Source organism: Manacus vitellinus, unplaced genomic scaffold, assembly GCF_001715985.3.
Source record: "Manacus vitellinus isolate BGI_N305 unplaced genomic scaffold, ASM171598v3 scaffold_29_pilon, whole genome shotgun sequence".
In the NCBI taxonomy this organism is placed as follows: Eukaryota; Metazoa; Chordata; class Aves; order Passeriformes; family Pipridae; genus Manacus; species Manacus vitellinus.
This window is the reverse complement of record NW_021940207.1, coordinates 2,015,303-2,027,408: the sequence shown is the minus strand read 5'-3', so window position 1 is coordinate 2,027,408 and position 12,106 is coordinate 2,015,303. Positions and strand designations below refer to the sequence as shown.

Genomic DNA, 12,106 nt, shown 5'->3' with positions numbered 1-12,106 from the left:
CTCCAGAAAAGCAAGAATAAACCAGTTTCTGCTTTTAGTTTGAAATATGACTGTAAATAAAACCAAGATTAGATCAAGGAGTAAAATTCTCAGGCAAAACAGGTCACAGCCATTGGGGTTTGAAGCTGGTCAGACCAGTTTCATACTTAGCAACAACACATTGGCATGGGCATTTACCTTGTCAGGGATTATGAGATCTGTGAAGGTGATGCACTCTTTTCCTGGTAGCAGGAGCACTTAAACATGTAGAAAAATTGAAGTCAGTGAAAAATTGATAACAAAGAAGTGCTTAAGAAGCTGTGTGCCTTGAGTGGTGGGCAGACTAGATTTAAATTTTGGGTCACAATTATTGCAACCCTCTGTTTTCAACCAGTTTAGCTAATATGCTCATGCTGATGAAAGCAGCATGCTCACTGTACAAGGAGCAGAGATCCATCCTCATCCTAGAAAGTGTGCAACAGGTACTATAGGAACGAATCCTGCTTTTACCTTCTAATGTCTGGTTACCCAAGCATTTGAGGAGAGGCTGCTGCTTTTTGGGGTTTGCAGGAACTACCTTCTTGGGGCCCCATTTTAGGGTAACACAAGTGCATCAACATTTGGATTAAATTATTTCCAAACTCAAAATGTGGAATGTCGAACCTGCCAAATTCAGATTAGAAATTAATTTATATTTTTAACAGTGGTAAGTACCTTGTGGAACTACTTGCAAAGGAAAATGGAGAATTCTCCAGCATCTGAAATAATTATATTAAGTTTGTTTTCTAGCAGATGTGAAGAAAAAAACCCTGGAAGTAAAACCCTCTGACATGCAAGAAGTTCATTGTAAATATGTCAGAATGGTCCCATCTCATCTTAAATGAACACTTGAAAATGGCCAAAAAGTCAAAATGTGTGTCCTCAATGATAATCCTGGTGAATGTCCTGTTTGGTTTTGTTTGGGGTTTTTTACTCCCCTTTTTGTTTTCCCAGAGCTCTGCTACTTTGTCTACACAGCACAAATTTCAGGAAGGATTGTCTTATGGTGTCTTCTGGTACAAGAAGTTCTCAAGTAGTTTCCATATCTCTTTTTAATCAGGAAATGCTGAAGTGCAGCAAGAATTCAGAGGGTACTGCTGAATTGGAAGAAGCCCTGGCCACGATGCTTGATATCATCAAATCAGTAAATGATTCCATGCACCAGATAGCAATCACAGGATATGAGGTACTATTTGCTGTTGCTCCTACTCTGGTCTTGAGTAATCCAATGCTCCTCCCACCACTGATTATGCTGTGCCTTTGGCTGGTACACTTTGCAGGAGCCTGTGCCACATTCCTGAAGGATGCTACTCAGTGGCATGTTGTGATTGCCAAAAATACTTGTCAGCACACCTGTCATGTGGAGGTGGGGTGTGAGTGTGGGGAGGTAGTGGGACAAATGTGAGACTTCTGCGTAATTGCACCCAAAACTCATTTGTAGGTGAGAGGTGCAAGTGTGACAGACATAACTTAACAAATTTGCTGAAACTTTGTGACCTCTGTGCAGCTTGACAGTTTTCAAGTCTTTTGCACTGAGGGAAGAAAATTTATCTTCCACTTAAAGTGGATAATAGAATCCATCCCAGTCACTGGCAAGCTTGTTATCTGAAATATGAAATAACAACCACAGTACAAATCAAAGGGAACAAATCTCTCTCTCTCTATCTGCTGATGCTCCATTGAAGTCATATGATTTTCAAGAACTAGTGTTGCCTACATAAAATGAGCCCTTAAGTGAGAAGTGGAAGTGATTGACACATAAAGGAGAAACATGCCTGGCAAAACGAGGCCTGAGGGTCATGTGGTTACCCATTTTGAAATAGCTGCAGGGTGAAAATGTCAAGAAAGAAATAATATACTGAGAAACTGGGTTCAAAGAATTATTACATCAGAGTAACGGTTTAGTCTAGACACCAGGAAAACTATTTTGTGCAGAATGCAACTTCCTGAGAAGGTGCTGGGGTCTACAGAGACTATGTGTGGGTGGGAAGTTATTCTGTTTTTCAGGATGGGAGTGGCTTCAGGAGTTTTGATTTCTATAGTTCTCTTTCATGCAAGTGCATCTGGTAGCTGAGGAACCCATGCTCCTGTCAGCATGAGTTTATAAATAAATTTAAGTGCTTACTCAGCGGCACGTCAGAGATCCACTGCTGCACAGAGCTGGAGATGCTCCTGTGGACTGTGCATTACATTTGAACTGAGAATGTGAGTTCTTCCTCCAGTAGCTGTACTGGTTGAAGGTGAAGCAGTGGCCACCTCATTATACTGGTAAACACAGACTAGATGTGGTGCCTGTGGATCAGAGAAACATCACAGATCATAAGCATAACCTTAGATGCCCCAAACCTGACAAATTTAAATAAAGAATATGTTTACCTCATTCTGGTTATGGCTAAGTCTAAGTGTCTCAGAGATTCATTTTAGAAAAACTCTTTAAAGCCTGGATATTATTATTGCAGACTTGAACGAGTCAACATGGGCATGGGAGGCTCATGGATACAGGACACAGTTTCCACTGTTTCTTATTCATTCCCAAAGAGAAGGGTAGCTTTCCTCCCATGTTTCCCAGTTTAAATGTATGAAGTTACAGCAATTTCACAAAAAAATTTGGTTTTAAACTGCTCCGTAAGGGATGGGCAGAAGAGCTTCCCTAAGAAAGGTATATTATCCTAAGCAGAGGGGTTCTAGCCAGTTTGCTGTCCACATAAATGTTGAGGTCATCCTTTTGCCTATTCCTTGCTTTCAAATCTCAGAGTAGTTTTGTACTCAGGAATTCAACAGAGCATTCCTGTTCCTTTTAAACTTTTACTTTTGAATTTTCCAGCCTTCCATGAAATGCCAGATAGTAGCTCCTAGGACTAGATTTTTGCTTCTGATTTCTTAGCTGAACTGAAAAACCATTGCAAAGGGGGACATAGCTGCTGTTTAGCCCAATGCTGACAGCATTCCTGAGATGGTTTGTTACATGATTATTCAATGGGGTGAAAGTGTCAAAGAGGATGCACCCAATAATTATTTCTTCTCCCTGTTCCACCTGTCCCAGGTGCTCAGCTGTGGTGCCAAATAAACACCTCCCATAGCTGATGAAACCACACCCCATCTTGTGGAGTCTTTCCCATACAGCCATGATAGAAATACTTGGCTAGAACACCTTTCAGGGAGGGATATTATGCCAGCAGGAAAGCAGGTTTTGTGGCAGCTGATAAATGCTCCTAATTGCATAGGATATTCTGCTTCTTGGACTTGTGCACATGCAGACTTGAGGAGCTGAACTGTTGTGTAAGAAGTTTCTAACACGTAAGTCTGGGGTTGGTTTGGTGTTTTCTGGGTTTTATTTGTTTGATTTTTGTTTGGTTGGTTTTTGTTTGTTTGTTTTTTTAATTTTTATTTTTAGTCAAAGCCACAAAAAAAAAAAGTAGAATAAAGCTTGGAGAGCAGAAGTTTTACAGATGTTTGCTATTATTATCCCAACATTGGTATATAATCTGGCCTGCATAGTTTGTCCATGAGTTATCATGAGATATACATATGAGTTATCATATTTATCTCTCATATTTCATAAACATGAGATACAGTGTATTGCTCTTAGAGAGGATAATTATGTTTGAGATAGTGATCAAATCCTTCACTTTAAATTGACTTCCTTTAGGACAAAATATTGCTGCCCACTAGAAGAAATTACCAGAAACAGCATCCTCCTCTCCATTTGCTGCCCACACTAAAGAGAGAGTCCAAGGCTTGTGGGCTGATATTCAAAGGCTGCCACCCCTGTCCATCCTCTTTCTCTCTGCAGTGGCAGCCTCCCACTTCACTTGCTGTATCCCAATCCCAGATACAAGACTGGAGACAGACCTATCACAAGAGTTACACTGAGCTGTACTAAACAGTGCCTGGGGTGACAGCAGCTCTCACCATTGTCAGAACTGTGTAGAAAATATGCTTGTTTGTTTTTTTAATTTAGCTTTACATACCAATATGCTTTTCACAGGCTTGCAGTTTATACCTGCATGCATGTATAAATACAAACATCCACAGTCCTGTATGCACAAATAAAAGATCCAACTCTATATATTAGAAATGGGAGACTCTTATTGAAATTACTGAAGTTCTTTGAATAGTTTGGAGAGTCTAATAATACCCTGATATAGAGTGGAAAAGTACCTAGTTAAGACCTGGTTTTGCAGCAGGATCTATGGTAGAGGAGGGGGAGTGAGAGAGAACAGGTTGCAATCCATAGTTTAAGAAATTGGACATTCCTGCTTGGAGCCAACATCTTCACCTTCTAGTCAACAGAACATACAGATATTGAAAATAAGTGCTTCAGTAATGCACTGGGCTTATTCCCTCAACTTATTATACAAAGCATTCCTAGGAAAAACTTGCTGGTAGGATAATTATGTTTATCATTACTTGTTGAAGCCCATTACCATAAATGTGTTGCCATATCCTTTATCCACACTTTACTACACTCTTAACACTGAACTGTGCTGGTGGCATCAGAGCTACATATTTGTTGATTAATATCAGTTGAGGTATTTACCCATCAGTGGTCCTCAGACAATTTAGAAAGGTCTTGTTACTGCTTAGTTTCACTCTCCCTCAGGTACTTTTATGGCTCCTTGGTGCATTCACTCCCTCTTTGCCCAAGGCTGTGCAGGGTTGCATAGTTTGCAGATAGCGAGCCAGGAAACTATTGACAAAGCTTATAAAAACTATTTTGCAATAGGAGGGAACCACACACCTACATACCTCTGGGCACCAATCCGTGACTTCAGACATCTAAGCTCTTTCAAGGTTTTGCCCACGGATGGAAGAAGCTCCAGAAACTGAAACTAGATCTTCCAGAGCCAGGGCCTTTGCTTGAGCATCTGGACTGCACTAGGCCTTCATACTGCCTTGGAGTCAGGAGTCTTGAAACCCTTTTTTCTCAGAAGAAGTCTCCTCTGAGGTCACCAAAGGGGACAGCCTGTCCTGAGACAGACCTTAGATGCTAACTATGAATGGGGAGACAAATTGAGAATTATGGACATGGAAACCAGTGGGTTAAGGGTTATATGAAGAAACCACACAGGTTTAGCAAGGGGACATGTGCACTCTCCAGCACAAAGGATGCCCAGGCACATGCCTCTGCCTGGAAGCCTAAACACCATTAGAGGAATGAATTGTGCCTGGGATTACCCTATTGGAACGTGATGTACACTCTCTTGGTTTCTAGGGCGATGTCAGTGAGCTTGGCAAGCTGTTGATGCAGGGTTCCTTCAACGTGTGGACCGACCACAAGAAGGGGCACAACAAGGTGAAGGACTTGGCTAGATTCAAACCAATGCAGAGACACCTCTTCCTCTATACAAAGATGCTGCTTTTCTGCAAGAAACGGGAGGAGAACACAGATGGCCATGAGAAGACAGCTTCGTACAGCTTTAAAAATTCATTAAAGGTAATAAATGCAGTAATGGTGGGGGAGATAAATAAGTCTGGTGTTCTCACAAGACAAGGATGTTTCCATGTGGAGTTTAAGCAGGTGCATATATCTGGGGCTGTCTCACACCCCTAAGTAAGTTCCCATTTAGTTTTGGTCTGGAGACAGACCAATCCATACGTCCTGCAACCCCAGACGTGAACCTTGTTTTTTGCAACTAGATACAAATGGGCATCTTGTGTATTCTTGCCCACCATCCCATAAAGAGAAGCAAGACTGAATGGACCTGCATCTCTGGTTGTTCTGCCTGTGGGTATCCTCTAAGGGTAATTTTACTGCAGGTTTTACTATTGAGATCAGTTGAGCAGGTCTATTCTGTGACAGTAATAGCTACAGATGAATCAGTGCAGTAGAAGTACCCTTTTATTTGCAAGAGTGGCATTTCCAGATATGAGTCAGGACATTTTATGGTGGGATTCACAAATAGGCCAATTTTCCCTTTAAGCACATTGGTGTGACACTTGTGACTTTAGCCAACTGATATGGATCATGAAGTGTAATGCTGCAAACTTACTACAGGATAACCAGACAGGAATTGTAATAGAACCTGGTTCAAGAGTTGAACCAATTCATATAAACATTTGTAGTTTCTTTCTGTGGAGAGAGAAGGAATGGTGGCATAACACTGTCTAAATCTTCAAAGAAATGCTGAGGTAAATCAAGAACAAGAAGGATGAACGAATACAGGAAGAAGATGGGAAGTAAAGCAGCAACTGAACTTCAAAATTGTGGCAAAGAATATTTCATTTAAGAAATCTAGAATTATTTCCTTCAGGTTTTTTGTGTTTGGATTTGCAGTTCAGTCATTAAATCTCACAAAGCCCTGTTCCATCCCTCCTCCTCTCCCACCTTAACAGGTCAGTGATGACAAAGGAAAATTCAGTCTTCCCAAAACTGAAAATTTGTCTAGGTGGACAAGAGCCAGGATAGGACTGAAAACTGACCCACAGATGAAGCAATGAAAGAAAAGAGGATAAACTCATGAAGAGACATTAGCTTGGGTTACTTTTGAACAATCTTTCCCCTCAATCAAAAAGATGAACAACAAATTAGATATTGAGAAATAACATGTTCTGACTTTTAATGACTCACTAAAGTGTATAAATGAATGCAGCCTTTTCAAAATGCTTCTCAGAGGATTGAGTTTAAAGACTATCGAAATTTTCCAGATTTCAGCTTCTTCTTTTTTGTTTTGAAACAGATGAGCACTGTGGGCATTACAGAAAATGTGAAAGGGGATAACAAGAAGTTTGAGATCTGGTATAATGGCAGAGAAGAGGTCTATATCATTCAGGTAATGACAATAATTTTTTTTTCCCAAGGACTATATACTTCCTTTCAATTGAATTGTTTTTAAGAATGTTTACTGTCCTGTACACTCCAGAAACAATAGCCATTGAAAGCTTCATTGTTGTGTGGGCATTGAGATTGCCAATTTATTATTGTGAAAATGGTCATGATTTTGGCTAAAAGAGGAAATAGAGTAGTGGGAAATCTCTTGGAATGCTAGACAGAAAAGCATAGACAGGACCTTAAATTCATTGTAACTCTTCCATCTCAAAGAGCATCCTCTGCTTTGCTCAAAGCTGGCCCCAGTGTTCCAATCCTTGGGACAATTGAGAGCAAACATAGGTCAGGGCAGCACAGTGATTGGCAGCACGTTTTAACTGGATCTGCTTTGCCTTGTCCTCTTGTGTTCTCAGGCATCTTCTGTTGAGCTGAAAAACACCTGGATTTCAGAGATTCGCAAAGTCCTGACAGGACAGCTGGAAGCGTGTAGAGGTAGGACACACAGAGCAGGATCTGGTAATGTTGCCTTCCTTCTGGAGCTGTGTGTGACAACACTGAGCTGGGACGAGTCACAGGGCTGACCTGTACCACCAGTGAAACGGGCAAGAACAGATCTCCAGTGGGAGGACCACTTGGGTGGTTGCAGCATTGCTGGGATTTAAACCCTTGTCCTGGTCAAAGAAAATTTCTTGGAGCTTTAGAAGTGGCATTGATAATTATTCCATTCACTGTTAGTCCAAGGGACATTCTTTTCCTCTGTTCTCCCTCTCAAACTACAACTCTAGGAACATCCATTTACACCAGCATGTGAGGAGTTGGAGTCCCAGTCTTCACTTTGTGCCTGCTCACAAAACCTGGCACAAAAGATCTTTGTCCATGTCCATGACTGAACATAGCAACTGTTCCTCTCCATCCTACTGTTTTCTTTACTTTGTTTGGGCTTGAAGGTTTTTATTTTCAATCTACTCACCCACCTTATGTTTTAAATGTCAATCAGTTATCCCATCTTTTTATCTTGGTGACCTCCCTGTAAAACAGGGTTGGTGACATTTCCCTCTCTCACAGAGATGTCACAACAGAGGTGGTTTTTGATGTGTTCAACACCATGAATGATCTAAGCCTCATAAGTACCTAAAGTAAAGACACCTTTTTAATGTAAGATATTGAACCCCAGACAGAAAAATTCAGCTAGATTATTCCAGATAGTAAAAGAACATAGTCATGAAAGCTGGAGATACTGGAGATAGTATTCTATTTATTCTCTTAGACAAAAAAGCCTCACAGCTATAATACAGGCTTTTCCTGGGCCCTGGCATTGCTTGTCATCTTGCTCTGTCATTTTCTGCTTATGTCATACCTCTCTTTGCAAGGTCAGCAAACCTCTCCACCCACATCCTTCAAATTCCTAAGCAGAGTTTGTTCTAGGTGAAAACCTGTGCCTGTGCTTTAACTTTAGAAGTCACCTTTACTTTAATTGTCTGTTTCACAGAGACAGTGAGTTCTTGCAACCTCCTTCAGTGGAGGGAAACAACTATGTACATGAGCCTCAGCAATTCAATCCAACCCAACAAAATACTTACTTACAATGCTTACTGCTGAGGCTTTTTGTTACTGTTCTTGTCCTCATCCTTTCTCCTTTTTATTCTGAATTTCACTATGATCAGTTCAGCGTGAACTGCTGAGGACAGAACTCAAAATTCTTCTAAGCGCAGTTTCAGGACTTGATCTAGGGACTTAGGTATAAAAGCTGGTGTTGCTTAGGCTACTGCAGTAGAGAGAAGAGAAAATGTATATGTTTAATAGTGCTAATCCTCCATGTGTGTTTCTAGGCAAAGAAAATGAAGCTCACAGATGAGCATTTGTGAAATATTTGTAGCATAAAAGACCTATTAGCTAGAGTTACTATGCATTCTCCAGAGAAAAATACTCAGAAATCAAGATTGAAAGTTTTTTAAAGAATTTATGTTTTGATGTTCTCTATTGTTTTGTCTTAAGATCATAGAATTCTAGAATATTTCTGCCTTAAGATCATAGGATTCTAGAATATTTCAGATTTCAAGGGACCTCAAGACATCACAGTCTAAGGTCCTGCTCAAAGTAGAGTCAGTTATTGGCCAAACCACATTACTCAAGACTTTATCCAGTCTGGTCTTAAGAACATCCAAGGATGACTTTCATCCTACTCTATGAGTAAAGTCAAGCTTCCCTTCATTGTGAATCCAGCAGAACAGCAGTCAGAGGGTATAACTTGTATCTCATACGCTGTTGCAGCTCTTCCCATTGCCTTTTTCCAAATGATCACATGAATCAAGGCCTTTATTACAATACTGATGTCAGGAAGCACATGCTTTGTCCTGTGGTTTTTACACAGTTATTTCTAGTTCCAATGACTCATGAAAGAAGAGACTATAATCCAAGACTGGATATTTCTCCAACTGTGCATTGTAATGAGAGAAGGAAGAGGGATATATTTGTTTGTCTGGCTGTTTTTAATGACTGTTGTTAGGAGTTGCACAGGCGGTTGGGATGTTGGAAGGAACCAGCTGAGATGAGTGAGTGAGTGAAGGGCAAAGAAGGTGGCCAAAGTATGTGATAAATAGTTTAACACATGGGTCATTTGTGTCCAACCCTCGGTGTATGTACAGCCCCATCACATACTGCAGTGAGCATGGAATGCCAACAAGGCTTTGGGTAACACTGTGGTCCATCAGTCCCAAAGAATGTAGTTGTCCCTTGAAGGCAAAGGAATTACTAATGCAGCTTCAGGGATCTGTGCAAGGCTGTGGATCAGTTGCCAAAGTCAGGAATGGAGCTATTTCCAACTCCCTCACCCAGAATGCACATTTCTCCCCCGCCAACAAAAGACTTCATTGAGTTTAATCTTTTGGTGCTGCCCCTCACCCCTTATCAGTTCTTCTTTCATTGAAAGGAGATTCATCTTACACAGCAAAATAGCCTTGGGATCTCAGCAACCTGAGAGTTTGAAAGCAGCTCCTTCCATTGCTTCCTCACTTCTCAGAGTCTGACTCTCCTGGCCCTGAAATACAGGCTGACAGCATCTTTCTTATCATTTTTCTTCACTCAGAACTTACTGGACATAGGTACAAGTTGTTGCTACCTGACAGCTATGCAGAAAGAGTGAACAAGTGGCACCTAAACAACATTTTCTTATTTCTGTTTGTCAAGGATGCTGAGCAAAAGCATTCTGCAGAGGGATGGGGGTATATCCCACTACATGGCTGTGTGTGCAAAAGGACTGGTGTACATGTATTGCTAAATGCAGAAAAGCCTGTGAGCCACAAAACCTGTATTCTGGGAAAAATGCCATTATATCCATTCTCTAGATCCATATAGTGCAATTAGCTAGGAAGAGGTACAGAGGAAAGAGAAGGAGGTAGAGCAATAAATCTCTTCTGCACTGAAAAAATATGAGTGGAAGAGGTGTTTGGGTGAGCTAAGGTTTCATTAAGATCATCATATGCCTTTTCTTCAAGTACAAGCATTCCATTTTGATTGCAGTGGCAGTCAAAATCTCTTCTCTCCTATTTCTCTCTCTTTCCCACCTTCTACATAAACACAGAAGCAATTTATACAATTTGGAGCAATTTCCTTTAATTTTTTCTTTACCAGAAGCAAGTCAACTGCACCAAAGAATCACTGAGAGTGTATACCATGCACCGATGGATTCCAATGCAAGCAGGTAACCACAGCTACCATGGCACATTCAGGGCCATGTTTTGTCTTGCCTTTGTGCTTTTACAGTACAAAAATTCTGAGGGTTTTGTATTTAGCTTCCCGGGTATGAACTTACTCGGTTGTCTTCAAATTCTTTAAAGATAAATTCATAGTAAATACACATAAAGATTTTGCTCAGAGGGGGACTAAAATCACAATTCTGCATTGATTAGCTCAAGTTTAGGCAAAATGTATTGGAACATTTCCAGATGTTAAATGGAGCTGTCAGCAAATTTTTGTAATGGCCCAATTGCTGGGCAAGTTTAATGTATGTTGGCACAGGATATCACTGTAACATTTTAGCAGGATCAACCAAACCAAGAGGTCCAAGGTAATACAGCCAGCCTTTAAGGGCTGTACAACTCCATGCAAGAAATATTAAACACGTGCAGTGCTAAATCCTGCACCATATTTTCTCTAGGCTTGGTTACATTTGCTTTGTTTAAGGTTTAACGGTGGAAATCTTTCAGCAGAACCACCTTGGGGATAGGAGAAATTTATCCCAGTAAGATATAAAATGCAAGCACAAAAATGTTTCAAAATAATCCAGTCGTGTGTCCTTCTTATAAGGCTCCTAAAGTGAGATTTTTTCCAGAGCAGAAATTATAGAAAAAATATGTAAACAGCAAATTAATTAACTCCAGGAAGAAAGGCCGTGTGATTAGCTATTTGTCCTAGAATGGATTAAACCAAAGGAAAAATGAAGCACTTGTTGTCCTCACTCTGCCAACTGTGCCAGAGAAGGAGAGGTCAGATGCTCCTGCTCCAAATGCCAGGTTATTATAGGAACAGGAAGAATACAGAAAGAACATGAAAGAACAACATTCTGGGCTGTCATGAATGGAACAAGGTTTAGAGTGTAGCGTGTGTCTCCAAGAGAAGCAAGGACAGGGGAATTGCAGCAGAAGTTGGCTTTGCACTAGCTGATGTGATGCTGGATCCAGAATTCCTCAGACTGTGGAACACCTTCTGCAGCCTGTTTTGAGATGCTGGGTGAAGGGGGAGAAGAAAGGAAGCCACCTCGTGGGCACAGTCTGTGTTTGTGACTGATATGGCCAAGCAGCCCCAGTTGTGAAAGGTGCCAGTGGCAGACAGTATTAGCTAGAGAGCAGACATTATCAACAGAACTCTGCCAGTGGTTGGAGAATAATTAATCATTGAAATTTTATCTAACCAATAGACACCCTCTTCTGGGTTGCCTGTGTGTAACAGTGACTGTTGCTTATCGGGAATCGTCAAACCTGTGCTGTGACATTAATGAAATCTGTTTGCAGGATGCTCTCCCCTCCCCAGGCTGTATCTGTTCCATGACAAAGACTATCCCCTTTACTTGTTTATGTGCCACCACAACACTTGGGACTGCAATTCTGTGAGATAAGGCAGGGCTGGTTTGACTCAGGATTGGAGCTGAGGTGTTGGCAAGAGGGACACTTAGAGCCAGTGCCTGTAATACAGGCAGTTATTGAATGTCCCTGAGTCCTGTTCAATCTATTTCAAGTCTCTCTCTCTGTAAATTCTTCCCCAAAATTTCACTGTTAAATCCTAAAATGAGATGCCCTGAGGTATCTATTGCTGCTGTATCTC

The 12,106-nt window shown here is 41.0% G+C and overlaps 1 protein-coding gene across 14 annotated transcripts in view; it reads left to right on the top strand.

Annotated features, from left to right (window-relative positions):
* Nucleotides 1-12,106, top strand: part of LOC103758229 (guanine nucleotide exchange factor DBS) — a 163,249-nt gene that overhangs the window by 129,625 nt on the left and 21,518 nt on the right. For 13 of the 14 annotated variants that reach the window (XM_029960811.1, XM_018074825.3, XM_008924471.4 and 10 more), the window contains 5 exons: nt 1,079-1,204; nt 5,234-5,455; nt 6,699-6,791; nt 7,201-7,279; nt 10,418-10,487. In XM_029960811.1, the coding sequence (XP_029816671.1) occupies nt 1,079-1,204; nt 5,234-5,455; nt 6,699-6,791; nt 7,201-7,279; nt 10,418-10,487 (590 nt within the window). The remainder of the gene's footprint in view (nt 1-1,078; nt 1,205-5,233; nt 5,456-6,698; nt 6,792-7,200; nt 7,280-10,417; nt 10,488-12,106) is intronic. The other variant, XM_018074823.3, reaches the window with a different exon arrangement.